The sequence below is a fragment of the Buteo buteo genome, chromosome 15, assembly GCF_964188355.1.
Source record: "Buteo buteo chromosome 15, bButBut1.hap1.1, whole genome shotgun sequence".
NCBI lineage: Eukaryota > Metazoa > Chordata > Aves > Accipitriformes > Accipitridae > Buteo > Buteo buteo.
Window position 1 is genome coordinate 25,295,317 of NC_134185.1, and position 17,085 is coordinate 25,312,401.

General features: G+C 37.7%; 1 protein-coding gene across 2 annotated transcripts in view; it reads left to right on the forward strand.

Annotated features, from left to right (window-relative positions):
* The window catches only part of CDK19 (cyclin dependent kinase 19), a 128,498-nt gene that overhangs the window by 59,035 nt on the left and 52,378 nt on the right, over positions 1–17,085 (forward strand). For both annotated transcript variants that reach the window (XM_075046807.1, XM_075046808.1), the window contains exon 4: positions 1,682–1,822. In XM_075046807.1, the coding sequence (XP_074902908.1) occupies positions 1,682–1,822 (141 nt within the window). The remainder of the gene's footprint in view (positions 1–1,681; positions 1,823–17,085) is intronic.

Here is a 17,085-nt window from a genome sequence, read left to right on the forward strand (position 1 = left end):
AATTATCCCTTAAGGCTTTCCATTATATTTTTCAGAGTGATTGCACAATTAAAGGATCAGGTACTGACAGCTTGTTTTGTTTACTGATCCTCATTTGTATATTAAAAACTGATAATCCTGTAGATTTCTTTTATACTGTTTTTAATATACAGCCTTCACGGTTGTACATGTGGTAGTGGAAGGCTCAGTGGGAACATTGCCGTTGATAGGGAATAAGCAGGCTGCCGTGCTGATTTATTTGGGCTTTTTTGCTTTTTTAATTTCTCTTTAAACACTATTATCTATATCTTTGCTAAGCACAGTTTGACGGTGGCTGAAGTACTGGTGACAGCCAGAGGTGGCATTTATCGTGAGGAAACATTAACCCGTTGGCCTTTTCATTGGGAATAGTAGTGACAAACTTGGCGAGGGGGGAGGCTGGAGGGAGCAGAGGTCCAATGAAAGCACAGCCATTGGCTACCCCTCTTTAACCTGGGGAGGGGGATGATCTTGAACTAGACAAATTCTATTTAAAGAATTGGGTAATTAGTAGTCTTGTCACTCGACAGATTAGCATTTTGAATCGCTTTCAGTAAAAATGCAAACTGCATTTATTATTTCTGTCTTTCAAAAAGCACATAATTGAAAACTATTTTATTTGAAATGCTTCTTTGAATCCCCTTCAAAAAGGAGTTGTGGGGTTTTTTTTGTTTTTTTATCTGAATGCATGGATTTAGTTGTTTGCTGAATGGCAATATGTTAAGATTGTCTTTGTGCCTTGCATAGCCCCACCTTGTCTGAGGATTAAAAGGTAGAAGGGCCTCACCCCACTTTATTTCTTGTGTGGGTTAGCAAAACCAAACATAACCCATCATCTCCACATTGATCTTAAAATAAATATTAATTAGTTTATGAATATTTCATGATCTCTCAGCAATCTTTTCATGATCTCTTTTTCATTCCTTCAACTGACTAATGCTGGGGTCCCTTTCTGCATTCCATGTTTTCAAGTGGTATTTGTCCTCTTGTGGGCTGACTGACTTTTGTAATCCAAGAGCCGCTACTTTATCATCAATGAAGTATGCAGCCAAAACTCAGAAGCGAGAATATAACCATTTTTAGATGTTTGAACATGATCTCACCCTAATGTTGTGGTGTGAGGTTTTTGGAGTCGTCGTTGTGTCCCGTGTCCCCCCATGTACCCCTCCCTTAATCTTTATTTAAATATTTATTTAATCTCTCTTTACTGGGATTCTGATTTTGGGGGAACAGTAAAGTAGTTAGTTGCAAGTACTCTGTCCTGGGTGGTTTTGGACAGGAGGAGGGGAGGTGTGAAAGCATAGAGTGCGATCCTCTTTCTGGTAGATACTGCTGGTTTGGAAGCTTCTGCTCTAGCAGCTGAGGATAAGAGGATCCCGAATGGGGAGGAGGGAGGGAGGAGAATGTCTAAGACCCTTTACTGGAGGTAAGTAGCCAGTCTTTAGATACTAGCAAAAGCTTGACAGCTGTTTTTTAAAGAACTCAGAGAATACAAACAATTTAAGAAAATTGTGAGCATATCACTATTACTTTTAATTGCAAAGTTCAACAAACTTTGTATTTCATTCCATTATTTAGTGTTAATAGTTTAAAAAAACCAACACAACAAAAACCCTTTCTACTTATCTAACATGCTTCATGTTTCTACTTGTTTTATTTCTAGCATATTATCAAGTTTCACCGTGCCTCAAAAGCAAATAAAAAGCCCATGCAGTTGCCAAGATCTATGGTTAAATCCCTACTCTACCAGATCCTCGATGGAATCCATTACCTCCATGCAAACTGGGTGCTTCACAGAGATCTTGTAAGTGTTGCATGTATTACCTAGTTAAGAAAGTTTCACGTGCATGTTGTTGGGTAGGAGAAGAAAAGTCCCTATTAGTAATCTTGCATATCGATCCGTACAGCTCTTCCTGTTATTGTTGCAGGAGACCAATGGAGATTTTAAACATGAAAACAAACTATGTTTTCACATTGTTTTTATCTGAGTCATCTGAGCTCAGACAATGATGCTAGATCCGGTAAAAGGATTGCAGATACCAATATCTTAAAACAGTACTGGAGCCAGCTGATACATGTTGGTTGAACATTCTTATAAGTTTGTGCGTGACTTCGAAAAGGCATTTATAAAGTAGGAAAGTGATTGATACACTTGTACATTGTTTGGCTTACGTGCAAGTTACCATAAAAGCTAGTGGAAGAGTAGGTTTTTTTCATGGAGTATTTCTTTTCCATGTGGTATTTTTTTCTGACCGTGGGAAGAGAACTATGAAAGAGTTGTCATCTTGAAATTTCTCATGACCTGAAGTGGCTCTTTAAGTTGATTGCAGATTACAAGGGCAGCCAGTTGCCTTGTCTTAGTTATCATTTTCCCCTTAAAGTTTCCCACCACTCCTCATACTTACGTGAAGTGCTACTAAAGGTTGCAAAAAGAAGAATACTAATATGGGTATACTGCTTGCTGCCACTTGCATTGTAACTAGAATTTTTGGCATGAGACAAACAACATGAGGGTTAATTTGCCAAATCTGTTCTAATAGTTATGCTATTGTAACATCAGTAGTAGATATGGTAGGAAATGTAGTGTAATCAGTGTATAAAGCCACTGCTTTTATTTGGTTATTTTTCCTGATTGCCCCAGTATGTCAAAATAAGGATACGTGTCCAGAAACTTACCATCACCAATTAAGTTTTGTGAGACTAGATTGTTCTTGAGTCTTTAATAGTAAATAGGGGCTTGCATTAATTTTTTGATGTAGAGCAAATGTTTTCTTAAAAGATATGAATGAACTATGGCAGGCCTGGAATAGAAGTCACAGACATCTTCTGAAATAAGTTTTATTTAATTTTTCTCATAATAACTAATGACAGCGGCCAGAAGTGGGGTTTCAGGTTTTGGTATGGATCTTTTTTTTTTCCCTTGTTCCTTGGTATTTATTGTCAGTTTTTCTGTTAAATTCCAGATGTTGGTATGTTTGTGGTTTTGTTTGGTTTTTTTTTTCCCCACCTGTGGAATAGTAGCCATGAGCAAAAGCAGGAAGCAAGTACAACCCTGATTTTCATGCTACAATTATTACTTTCCTAAGGAGACAGCTGTTGCTTTGGCAGAGTGCTGAAATGTAATTAGATACAGTGTGAGAAGGAACACCTTGAAAAGTCTGTATTCAGCTATGTTTAAGGGAAGTGTATGTGTTCATGGAACTATTAAATATATATACACTCAAATGCCATGCATGAACTTGATATCTTGATAGGAAATACAAGACGGTATCTAAGATAACAATAACAAATACTCTAGAGAATTTTCTTGCCGGTGTTGTTATTTCCAGCCTGCAGCACCAGGTGTTTTGCATGACTAGTGCTGCTACTTTACAGGTCTTATCTGTTGTTGATGAGTTGCAGCAAAGCTGGTGCCCAATGTCTCCGTCTTTTCTCTTGAAACTTTGGGAGCTGATGGTTGCTGTTACAAAAAAGACAACTATTTTTCATGGCTCTGGAATGATAGTGCTTTACTGATGTTGGCATAATTGAGAAGGGAGAAAAACAAATTTGTGAAGTCTTAATGTATTCTTGGTATGTGAATAAATTTAAGTGAATGGATTCTGGGATACATCAGTAAGAGAAAGGAAACCATTTAAAAAATTGCTTTGGTACATTGGTGATTTAAAAGTGTATTCAGAATCTTTTGCCTTTTTAAAAATTATTGTGGATTTCTGAAGAATTCAGGTATTTAAAATAGTTACTTTGTATCTTGAACAAGAAAAAACCTGGTACTATTCTGGATGTGTCCTGTCTGCTCTTGAAATCAGGAGTTAATGTAATCATTTAGTAACTGATTTAAATTCTCAAGTTAACCAAAAATTTTATATATCTCTAATCTTTATTTATATGCTCTTACCTGTGATTTTTTTGCTTCTAAGAATGGTACCTCAGGCATGATTTCACGGGGATCCGCTTCTTGCATAATATGCAAATACTAACTCTTCAGTGTCATCTTAAGATGGGGAGCAGTTTGTCTGGTGTTTTTCTCTTAGCTGTTTCAATTTACATCTGCTGGAAAAATACTTTTCTATTTTATGTAAACCAAACTTTGCATCAAGACACCTTGTACTTTACTGGTTTAATATAACTCTGTTCTTACTATTTTTAGCATGCATTTGGATGTAGACCAAAGATGGTGAGATCCGTAAAAGTCATGTTTATGCTTATTTCATTGCTTTTTTTTAAATTAGATTCCAAGAATATTTATCATAATATTAGCCAAATTCTCCTAAGCCATGGAAATGACCTTTAGAACTTCTTTAACAAACCTTGCAGTGAAAAAAACAGAAACATAGGAGGTTAAATACCTCCGAGAGTACTTGCTTAGAGGTATTTGAAAAACATTGTTTAAATTTTAATTTGGTACTGTCTTTAAATCAAAGAGTTTTTAAAGAAGCTAGAATACCAAATGCACTTTTAAAAAACCCTGCTTCTCAATGGATCCTTATTTTTAGATACCTTAAAATTGTTCCTTTTAAGTTGTTTTTAAGATCAGTGGTAGCCAGCAAAAGCATGACAGAATAATAAAACTGGTGAACAATGTGAACTTGCAGGCTTGCAGTACGTGTCCTGTCCTTGGGCTGAGCTAATGGATAGTTTCTACCACAAGGAGACAACCTCATTCCCCTCTTCGCTACCACTAGGTATTGCCACCCATTTTAATGGCTTGGCAGGTGACACTCACCTGATTCGTGGTGAGCTCATTCAGGGAGTTAAACCCACAGAAAGTGTTCACTCTTCTACAGAGCTTCTTTTCTGCAGGATTAGCTCCCTGAGGGATCTCACTGGGAGTTTACGTGTGTGTGAGCTGGCGCAGAAGAAGCGTGAGGCTGGAGGTGGTGACAGAAAGCTCAACAGGTCATTCTAGCGTCATCTGCTACTAGCTCAGATTACTTTGTTGTTAAAATGCACCTTTTTAATTCTTAGATGAAAGTGCAAGTGTTTTTAAAAGATTAAATTCAATTGTGCTTCTAAATCAGTATGACTTTTATGTTTACCTTGAATCTCTTCTGATGTACGACTTATGTTAGCTTAAACTCTCCCAACAGAAGGCCAAATTTAGGGAAGTGCCCAAACTGAGGCAAATTATAACACCAAATACACTTGTGCTCATACTTCTAGAAATATGCAAATAATTTAGTGTAGTGTATCTTTAATTTCTTGTAATATTGGGGTTATTTTGTTTCTGGCTTTCTTATCCTGAAGGTAGCTGAAAGGTGCTAAGTGACTTTTTGGGTATAGTTTTTTGGCTAATCTGTTAATTTCTGTCAGTTTAAAAATATTCAGCAGTAATTTCCTTTATGGCAAGATTTAAACCAGTACAGAATATGGGACAGGAACATTAGTTTCGATTTCTTTGAATAGCATTATCTCAGTTTATACACTCTGGAGTTGACCTAAGTCTATAAAAATCCATGCATTTGTTCTGTCAAGCCATTTGGAGTGGGATTTTGTTGTTGGATTGCGTGTTGTTGGGCAACGATAATTTTGCCTTTTCGACACAGCCTTCCTGAAAGCCATGCGTGGGAGGAGGGAGGCTTTGCTGGCTCTGCTAGCTGCTGGGGCATTTCATTATGAACAAGAGGTTAATACAGATAGATATTAGAGAAAGAACTTTTGGTACAAAGCTTTTGGTTTTTTAAAGTGCTTTGTATACACTGTGGGCTGTCCAGTTGAAGGAGATCTAAAATTGTCCTCTGTACCTTGAGTCAATAGCCAGTTAGAAGTTGCAGCATGTGGAGTACAGTATTTCAGGGTATTACGATATCTTTGTCCCCTCTTCCCTGAAATGCAAATTATTTAGATTTTATAGGAACGTTTAGCAAAGGCCTTACTTTGCAGAGACATCTAAAAATGGAGATCTTCCATACACTGTTCCCAGTGTCCGTTCATGTTAGCAACAGAAAGGATTTGGGCACTTTTTCTTGTGCTAATAACCCTTCTGTAGTTGATGTTAGTTGCTTAAGAACAAAAGCAAACAGAACTGTTGCTTTAGAAAAGGCTGAACTGTTTCCTTTAGAACTTGATAAAAGCAATTTCTGTTTGTAATAGGATGTATTTTGCTGGAGGGAGGTATTATCTATGAGATGTTTTAAGTGCACAGAAACCATGTTGAGGAATTCATTTAAGATTCCACTTATGTCCTTGAGCATTTCTTTAGAATAGTGCTTAATGTTATTAAAACTACTGGTTGAAAAATGAATGTTGGAAATCAAACTCACTAGAGAAGTGCAGAAGAGAAATGCAGATTCCCCCTTCCCCCTAGGATTGTGTTAAATGGTTGCTTTCAGCATTCTGAAATTGGAAACTTGGTCATTGCAATAGTCATATAAACGAACTTTGTAAAATGTACAAAGTTCCTAATGTGTTTTTATTATAATTTTAAATACTTGTTGACTAAGAATTTCTCAGTTTCTCTTGAATTGCCCCTCTACAGCTTTAGAATGTTTAAATTGAGTATGCAAGTTGTTTTACAAATTAAAGAGATTAGCTTGCAGCAAAAGTCTTTTAGATGGAACAACAGTGATATGGGTGAAACTACTCAATGTTTGACACACCTTTGAACTCACAATTTTGATTTACATACAGAGGGCAGAGTTAACATGTTCTGATGGAACAAAAGGTGTCCATGAGTTTTAAATTGCAGAGATTTTAAAAAAATAATTCATTTTCACTCTAATAATTGATTTGTATTATTCTGTTTAGAAAAAGATTTAGGTATCTAAAGTGTGAGACAGAGGGTAGATGCTAGACAAGGTGGTTCCCTGGGCAGGTTTGGATGTATAACTTACTGTTGATGCAGAAGGAGGTCATGCTGCCTCTACTCTTCTCTGCTCCACTGTGTTTCTCCTCCTCCTCCTCCAAGCTGGGGATTGGCAAACTAACAGGAGTTAAAATTAGACTCACAAAGAAGAGGTTGATCTGTGTGCAAGTTCATACCCTGATCTGGTTCAGCACGCAATTACACAAATGCTTATGTAAGGTGGATATATGGGCAAGATGGATGTACGTGTGGGAGCCAAGAGGACAAGGATGGGACATAAGGGAAGGGTAGACTTCCATTCTCAGTGACGTTGTCCTATTCTGCTGGCAGTGTTAAGTATGTGATCTGTAATCCTCCTCCTCCTCAACCATTTTGGTACCTGTAAATTTATTGGTGCCTAGTAAGAATAAAAGGAGCACCTGCAATTTCTCAACATAAGAAATATAAGATTTGGTGGTTTGAGATGTGTTTTTTGAAGAATCTAGTTACAGTTGTTTGAAATAATATTTCTGCCAGTGGCAGAAAGCAGAGTGAGCCTGTTTCTCAGGTCCTCCAGTTTACAGTCTGAGATGTCAGTATAAATACACCTTCTTCGGTGTTTAAAGCAAACGTGAACAGCGGTTGCAAGGAAAGGGTACTTTTCCTACTTCTGCTGTGGAAGAGAATGGGTGGTAACATGGCAGACTTCTGCAACCAAGTGACTAAATCCTGAAGCAAATTCTGCATGTGGGGTCCTTGCATACTGCAGGACAGCTCTTATGATGGTATTCAGTGAAGAAAAGTGGTTGTAGTGGGAACTTAAGGATTATTTTTGTCACTTAGACAGCAAACATTTTAGAGTTTTGAAGCTGATATGTACAGTAACAGAGTGGAGACAGTAATTGAGTTTGTGGCTTATATTACTAAGACATACTGGATAGAAGTAGAAGATAGGGAAGGAAAACAAAAGGAATCTCAGTGGGAAACTGAAGCAAAGATGGATTTTTTATTTTTTTTTTCGGAAGACACAGCTAAAGGAGAGAGTAAGAAGAGCCAACGAAAGTCTTTCTGCAGTTCTGTTTTTCAGTCATCTCTGTGTACATGCCCTGCAACACCGTGCATTGCTTTTCCTTACTGGTAGCCAAGACTGTCTTTTCTCAGGATTTTTGTGATGTCCCACTTCATCATTCCAGTCAGGCCCAAATCTTACTTGAGCTGGCCTTTCCTTGATGCTTCAGCTGCTGAGTGGGCTCAGCTGGTGATGCTTCCATATCCATGTGTGGTTTTCTCAGTGTAACCCTTTCTTTCCAAATCAGCCTTCTCTAATTTCACTAAGGGGTGGGAGGGAGGAGGAATCCAACTGGGGTGAAGACTTTGCCACAGGTTTCCCATCTCCAGCTTTTTTGTTACCATCCGCTTGCCTCTTAAACCAGAAGACCATGTATGCGTTCTGAAGCAAACGTTCTGTAGTTTGCTTCACCATGTCATCTGTATTAGCAGAAGCTATTTTCATTGCGTGCTTAAGCTAATCAGTTTGTGTTTCTTCCTGGAGTGGATTATGGAGCGTCCATGCACTTCTGCCACCTGCAGAATTTATGGAGTGCTAATCTGGGCATTTTTGGTGGAAGGACATAGCAGGCAGCTGAGATTTGATATAATTTTCACTCCACATGTCTGTTTATATAGTGAATGTCTGTAGACAGCCTTTAGGATGATCAGACATGTGAGCTCCCAGATTCATGCTTCCTCTGAATACCCAGCCACCGCAGTAACATTAAACCCAGTATCATTCTGAGGGTAAATTTTTAGCAGAGCCAAGAGATGCCTGTGTGCTGACCAGTGCTGGCTCCAGCTGGTCATGGTTGCACTCAGGGCAAGCTGTCTTCTCTGGTGCTCGAGCTCCACATCTCTTGTGGAGCAGTGTGTAGTGGACAATGCAGTAGTTGCTCTTTCTCAGGCTTGTCTGGAAACTGTAGCCGTCTGGAGACTGTGGGTTTTCTCCTGTCAGAAGTAAAGCAGAAGTAAAGAACCTCCAAACTGAAGGAGCAAAGGCACAGCCTATAAAGAAATGATTAAACTAATTAGTGGTTCGTCCTCTAACTCTGATAATTTGTTGTTTAAAAAAAATAAATCTATTTATTATTCATTTATTCAGAATGAGTATTTTAAATGACCTGTCACGATGTTTGTATAGAATACCAACATTTTAGTAAATTTTCAGAAATACAGTTATATTAAATTCAATAAAGCTCCAACAGATTTCAGATTTCTAGTTGACTGGTCGACTTTGAGTTTAGGAATTAATTAAAAAAGCAGTCATTTTCTCATAGTAATCCTCCTCTAGCCAACATGCAAACCTGCAGTCTCTTACCATGGACCTGTACCTGGACTCTGCTCTGGAACTTCGCTGCCACAATCCACGACTCACTTAACCTGTCTTTGCCTCTGTTTCCCAATCTGTTAGCTATTTATGGGTCTAATTTGTAGTGTACTGCTTTATGTGTTATGCAGTCTTTGAGTAAAAGCAGTATAATATGTGTGGTTTATGTAGTTAACTATTTTTTGTTGTTGTTTGATACTCTTCTTCTAATGAGCTGGAAGTATTAACAAAGACTAAGAATTAAAATAAATTACATGTTGTATGAAGGCACCAGAAAATTTCTTAAAATATTCTTAAGTGGATACTGATTTTTTACTTCTGCTTTCATGTCAAAGCCTTTTAGAAATGAGAAAGGTCTCTCAGTGCTTATAGTATTTAACTACTCCCTTCTCTTCCTCCCTGTACCCTCCCAAGAAGATTTTCCAGGCCAATAAATAAATAGAAAAGTTACCTAAAAAGCAGCAGAACTGAAGTGGTTTTTAAATGTCGCACTTGCATTTTGCTAGGCAAGCGAACTGTGGGTTTGAAAGATAAAATGCAAAATGACAAGTGCAGGAAACTCCCCTTTCACCAGCAATTCTAAAAAAGGATTTTTATGTGCTGATATCAAAAGTAAATTTAGACGTAGGTTCCTGCATCCCTCTCTTGACAAGCAGCTGCTGCACAGGAATGCAGAACTGTTAGGTCCTGCCTTCTGCCAGTAATTTTGCACTGGCTTGAGAAGCTTCTTGGCCCTGTTCACCCGTTTGGGCGCGCACACACCTCCTATAAATAAATAATGAGTCAACCTGTCTGCCAGTTTCTTTAAACTTTTTAAAAACACTGTAATTGTAATCCCCACCATTCTGTGTCATCGTGTGTGTGTGTGTGCGCGCGTGAGATGGGCGCACAAATGTGTACGGACACGCACTCCCGACTCACTTTTGGGCCTCTTAATCTTTTATTATTCCATCTGCGTGATCTCTTTGGGGTGAAGGGGACTTTATACAGTGTCAAAGAACCTTATGAATGATCATACTCAGCTTGCAGATTTCCCAAAAGAAAGGAAATGCAAGCTAAACCTATGTATTTCAAGAGATTAGACTCCATGATAACTTTAGAAAGTGATTTGAATTTATTAGCTGAAAGGTTAGCACATTTTTTCCTCTTTTATATGTGGTTAGAGAGAGGATACACTTTTTTTATTTACTGCTGAGGAACAACAGTGTGTGGGTACTTACATGTGTATTTATATGGATACATGCTTCTAGATAGATAAGCAGTAATTTTACATGCCGAGTAGCAAACTGAATTTTATCAGCATATGCTTTACTCCTTTTTCTGTTTAAATATTAAGCATATATTGAGGGGCACCTACTAAAAAATAGTGCATTTCTCATTACGCAGAACTTTGCTTTTTTCCTTTGGTTGTAAAAACTAATCTTCACGTGATTTAGAAAGGTATATGAAGATGTGCACAGAGTATTACCTCTATTGAGTACATGGAAACAGCAATTTTTCTGAGACTGACTAATGCATACCTTTTGGTTTGTGGCAAGAGTATTAAGAAGATGTTTGTACATTAATTTTTACTAATAAAAATAATTACAGTTGAAGAAAAATGTTTTACCTCAGGTTCTGAAACAAGCTTATGCCCATAAACCCCTGACTGGATATAAATTCAGATGAGTCAGAAGAAACAAAGGGACTGATTTAATGTTCTTTTGGCTGCGTTTTTGCTGCTAAAGTCAACAGATGACATACGGCCTCGATGAGCTTCATATCTCTTTTCCTGAGGTGGAAAAAGGGTGAAAGGAAGCCAAAGTATTAAAGTAATTCTAGAATTTCTTTGGTCTTTTCCTGATACAGAAAAAACAGAAGGAAAATGTCATCTTTTCTAATAGCCCTAATTCAGATACCATCTGCTGTATGAAGGTTTCTAGTAAATACATGATGTATTTAGCTTAGTGGTGCAGCTAACCATTTGGAGTGAGCAAGCCGGCTTTTGCATTCTAAATGAAAAATGCAAAGTTTAGAAGAAGCTTTTCAAAGTTTTTCTTTTGTAAAAGACTTACCACTTTTTTTTTTCTGTTGGAGAAAGTACCCATGGGATAATGGGATTGGCTACAGGTGTGTCTATCAGATTATTTCTTTTTGGACTCATTGCCTGTTCTGAATAAGGCTACAAAGGTTGACTCCATATTATTGACATGTTCGTATTACAGGAATAGAAATTAATAAAGCTTAAAAAAAGTATGTTAAAATCAATGAAGACAACTAATGTAACAACATATAATCGAGAAACTGAGAACACTGCATTTTTTTTCTTCATGTTGCTTGCCATCTTGCACTTTATCCTGTGCATTTCTCTTCATTTAAAAGGATACCTTAGTTATTACTGCTCTACTAAGACATGGCAATAATGTTGCAGATTGTTTTGCATTTAAATTAAGCATCTTTGATGAGTGATCCCAGAAGCTGCAGTGACTAGCAAGGGATGTTAGTTTATTCCTACTGTTTTGTTATGTGTGAACCTTGTCAAAGAAAGGGGCTCTGCTGCAGAAAATGACGGATCAGCTGGTTTTTGCTGATGGCTTATCTCAGGGCCTCTTGTCTTCTCCAGCCTCCATCCTTTCCACTTTCTGGCTAATGTTTCAGAAATCATTGGTCTTACTGTAGCTGTAAGACCAAATACCACAGTTATGTTAGTTAAAGAAAACAAAAGGAAATCCTTTATACAGTCTGTGAAGTGACCAACTATGTGAAGTGGTCCTCTCAGAAACTGGGCACTAGGTCTTCAAATTCATCTTTAGGGAAGGTTATGGTAGTCTTATACTTGGGGTTTTTTTTCTGAATTTCACATAAAGCAGCTTGAAATTAAATTTTCAAGACACTTTAATAAATACAGGAACAAACCTTCAGCACATCTGGACCACTGGTAAAAGTATTTATAATATTGTTTCATCTATTAACAGTGAAACAGTGAAGATTTCCAGATGATGAAGTCTTGTCATAGTGTAAGTAGTCAGTCTTAAACGCGTACAGTTCTCTGCATACCAAACCTCTGTACTAACAGGGTTTTGAACTGTTCTTTCTCTTCTCTGTTTTCCTGCCCTCTGGAAGCTAGAAGCCCATGTGAATATATGACAGGTATTTTGACAGACCCCTGTTCCGCTTTGTTCAGCACCTCAGTGGTGTTAGAGCACAACTCGCTATTACCTTCTGGTTTCCTTTCGGTGGCTTGTAGAAGCACTTCCCCAGCAGTTTAGTAACCTTGCTGTGCTACTTTGTAAAGGAATAAAGAACAGTGGGGAAATTCTTTTACTCTATTTAAGTAAGCTGATGACATCTGAAAGATGGTTATTATATCAGGGATTATGGTTTTGTTCTCAAACAACCCCTCCTTCCCACCCCAAGCTAGCCCCCCTCTGTGATGCTTTGGTTCCTACTGGTATAATAAACTCTGAATTTAAATTTTGGTTGGTTTTGTATTAATTTACTTTATTTCTATTTAACCACCTCTGGGGTTTTTTTGTTGAAGAGTTTCACCTAAAACAAAAAACCCAAACAAACAACAAAAAAAATCAAAATAGTAATAAAAACAAAGTAAGGTGGTACAAAGAGTATACTCTTGCTTATTCTGCTGGCTTAAATATGGAGCCCGAATCCCAAAACTGAGCATGATAATGATGTAGCTGGTGTTCTCAAATATAACTCATGTCTGAGAAAATAATTCTGAAAGACAATATTTTGCATCCCTGAAATTCCCCTTGGAATGGGGGGTTTCATCTACTCAAACCATTTTGTCTTATGCTGTAACTGTTGCCAAAGGATGGGTTTTTCACAAATGTGTCTTCTGTTCTACATTTTTCTTTAATCCATGAAACATGCTTGTACATTTTTACTTTGATTTGCCTTTCATATAGTTACTTTTGATGTAACAGTTGTGGATGATGATTGATAGAATTATGAATTAAGTGCAAACTCCAGCAGGTTACATTTTAATGAGCTGATACTGACTTCTAACGCTATGAAAATTATTTTTGTGGCTGTTGAACTGTAAGTATGATTAGCTGTTTGCCAGCTCAGCTGAAATTAAGTCTCTTAAATGGGATGTTAAAGTTCTTTTTGCTTCTTGAAATTCAGGATGTGAATTCCAGTTTCAGCCCTAAAACTGCTTATCAAGTAAATTTTAATTTGAATTCTTGATAGTTGAAACCAAGAGAACTGCTTTAGGTTTTGGGTAACATGCATGCTTGAAGTTCTGGTTATCTGGATAGTATAATAACTTTGCAGTAGCTTCTTACTAATTTTACTGTCAGCAAATACATATGCTGTGGCTGGCTGACTGCCACTGTTTGGTAGGGTGCAGGATTTACTTGGAAGCTTATTTTTCTGTGCGTGTCTTCTTGCTCTGGTGGGGAGCTCCTGTTCTTCTTCGGTGCCATCTTCTGTAGTGGCATGGGAAGGGCTTGCAGTAGCAGTAAACCTTTTAGGAGATCTAAAAGTCATCTTTTCTATGCAATGTAAAAATACTTGAGTGTATATTGCAAGTGGTGTGTTAAGTTTGAAAAAACCTTTAACAAATCAAGCTGTTTTCTAGTTTATCTCATTTTCAAGCTATTTCTTCTCCTACAGTGTGGAAGTTTTGGTGCTTATTTTATACCTGTCTATAGGGATATATATCCCTTTATAACCTGTAGTTTACTGAAGTGCTGATCCCCACAGTTCTGCTCACTTGTGACTTTTCTTTTTGCTTCATTGGAGAAATACTAGATGCTACTCTTGTTTCTCTCTCTGGGGTGGTGTACATGGGAACACTCGGAAAATTCTGCATTAACTGTTGAAATAGATTGACTAAATTGTGTTAAACTTCTTTGTGGCTATTCTGAGTGATCTGAAAACTGAGTTGTGCTCAATTCAGCTGTGCCAGTGCGAGGTGGTGCTGCCTGAGACCGCCCAGCCCTGCACTGCGCTGGAGGCGATGCTGGGTACCACGCAGTCAGCGATGTGAGTGCGCTTCTCCACTGTGGCTGTCCCAGCTAACCTTTGCCCTTGACAAAGGTATATTTATTCTTGCTAAGGTGCTGAAGTGGGCTGGAGGGCTGCGGCAGAGCAGCCCATTCACTGCAACTGTCTGCTGTCTGGGCGATTATCTCCAGCGGAGAGACGGCGTGGACTGCTAGAGGCAGTAACGTTTGAAACAGTACAGCTGTTTTTCTTGGTGCACACAACTTGGAACCCTTCTTCAGTATTTAGGTAGTTTTAATTTAATTTAGTTGAAAAACTTAAACTAAAGCGGAGGGTATGGCTACAGGAACAAGTTACAGCAAGGCAGTCTAGGGTGTGGATTTACTCTGCAGTAGTTTCTCTGTAGTAACTGCTCACCTGCATGTTTTTATCTTGCAGAAAATGCATAGTCCTTTGATATCTCGCTCCATAATGAAAGTGAGATAAAATTGCCTAATGTACCATCATTAAAACTGGACAGCTACTGAGTTAATTTCTGAGTGCCTTACATTGTTTCTGAAGATGATTTCATTAAAATGCTAGTAACTGAAATGTTGATATAATAATGACTGTATGGCTTTGCGTGACGTTTTTTTGTTTGTTTGTTTTTTGGGTTTTTGGGGTTTTGTTTGTTTGTTTTTCCTGACTGGTACCCATATGTTGAGCTTGTAGAACAATTCAACCTTTTGGGTACAGTCCTCCTACAGTGCATGTCTAGTTCAGTCTTTACTATGCAAGAACCACTTCAGTCTTACATAAAATTGTGTTCAGAATTGGGGAGTGTGTGGAGGGTGTGAGTCTCCCTTTTCACCTTATTAATATCAGATTTCAAGTTGTCAAATGAGTTGATAGCTTTTGGATTTTTAATAGCAGGGACATTACAGCCATTAAATCTGTATTAAAGCTCTTATTGCCTCTAATAAAGCTTCCCTTGACTTTCACCCCCTGACACCATGACTATTTTCAAAATGGATGTTGCAACTATAGAGAAGAGCTTCAGCTGATGGGCATAGCATATACACAACATGGGACAGAGTAACAGGGAGTAGAAGGCGCTCTGATGGTATGTTCTGAAAGCTAGGGCTTTTCTCAAAGGCGTTTCATTACACAGTATGCTTTTCAAATGTCATAATCTGGCTTTGGGGAACAGGACTTGAGCACCTAGCCTATTTATGCAGTTTGAAAAAAAGAAAATAAGAATTCCCACAAGGAGTTTATTTGCATTTTAAGCACTTGATGTTTTGTGAGAATGTCCAAGGACTTACTGGCAACATCAACAGTAAGGTGAACCATAAACCTCGAGCACTAAAAACATAGATGTTTTTCCTAGTAAACTGGGGCAAATTTGCTGTAGTAAGGACAATCATGTCTTTCTTTGAAAGTGTACTATGTGTTTGGAGTTGTTTAACTTCTTAAAAAAAAAAAAAAAATTAGGACAGCTTGACCTGCCACACTTTAACATGCTCGTGTTTTTGGCATGAATCACAGAACATTTCTCAGGAATTGGCGGTATCTCACAGCCACTGCATGTCTATGCAGGTTGTTTTTAATTTTTAAAAAGGGCATAATTGTTGAATGGAAAAATATTATAATTAGTTCTGAACTATTTCAGATTTTGTTTTCGGCACGTAGAGCCTTCTTCACAACTCTTCTCTGTTTTCTTTCTTGACACAAATCTTTCATTTGCTTCCAACTTCCTGCTCTTCTGCCCACGTTCCCATATCTGTTGATCTGCCTTTTGCCACCTCTTTAACATTACTCATATAACCTTGACTCAGCTTTGACTTTCCTAAAAAATTCCTCTTTCTTCATCTTCACAACCTTAATTACTGCTCCTCCCTTTGGCCTTCGCAACTTTGAGCTCTGCAGTGGCTGGTACAGGTAGAACGCTGTGTTTCATACCTTGACTGACACAGGGGGGGAAAGCTCGCTTGCTCCACATGGAGTGACCCTCCATTATTTTAGGATCTTGTTAAAAGTACCATACTAATTAAAAAACTTCATGGACTCACTAAAACCTAAAGGTCTCTAGATTCTGAAGTTGGTAATGGTCCCTGCTGTGGTGGTTCTGCCTCAGAAAAGATTTTGAGACTGGCTTTCTTAAGGCTTTTGCGTCTCAAAACAGCTTTTCTGTGTTTCCCCACTCAAAATTTTATGTACCGAATCTTCTTCCCCTATGCCTTTTAGCTTTCAACTTCCACTAGTAGCTTTAAGAATGAATAGTGTGATAACGGTCATGTATGTTTAAGCTACTGCAGTCTATAGTTCTCATATGTCTTAGTTTACATCTAATTCTTGTAAAGCATTTGGGGATTATTGGGAAAATCCTTTATGAAATAAAAAGGGGGTTTTATCCTTTTTGGGTTTGGCAGGCCTCTTTCTTTTCTTTTTTTTTTTTTTTTTTTTCTTTAAACAGCAGATCACTTGTTGTCCTTACACTTTAAAAACAAAAAACCCCAACCAAACAAAAAAATTTAACTTTACAGAAATATTTGTGTTATTTATATTATTGGAAGTATATGTATTGCTGACCACAGGTTTTTTGGCGATGTCAAGCTGATCCTATATAATGATTAATTAACTTGCAGTTATTTTGCATGGCTAGTTTGTAAATGTGTCTGAAAAATCTTCATCCACAGACTTCAGTCCAGAATTGGCCTCGATTGGTGGTTGACTGAAAAACCCTTTAAAAGTTGGTGCTGAAAACTGGCTATAGGCATTCCAAGTCAATAACTAATTAGCTCCTCCACATGGTATTAGATACAGTACAGCAACTTCAATTCAATGTGTAAGAGAAGTTTTGATGCTTACTATTGAACTATTATAAAAGTGTTGCAAGTAACTCCAGAGACATAAACAAGTTATTAAATAAATAATTGATAACGTTAGGTTAAATTTTTCTGAAATGACTTCA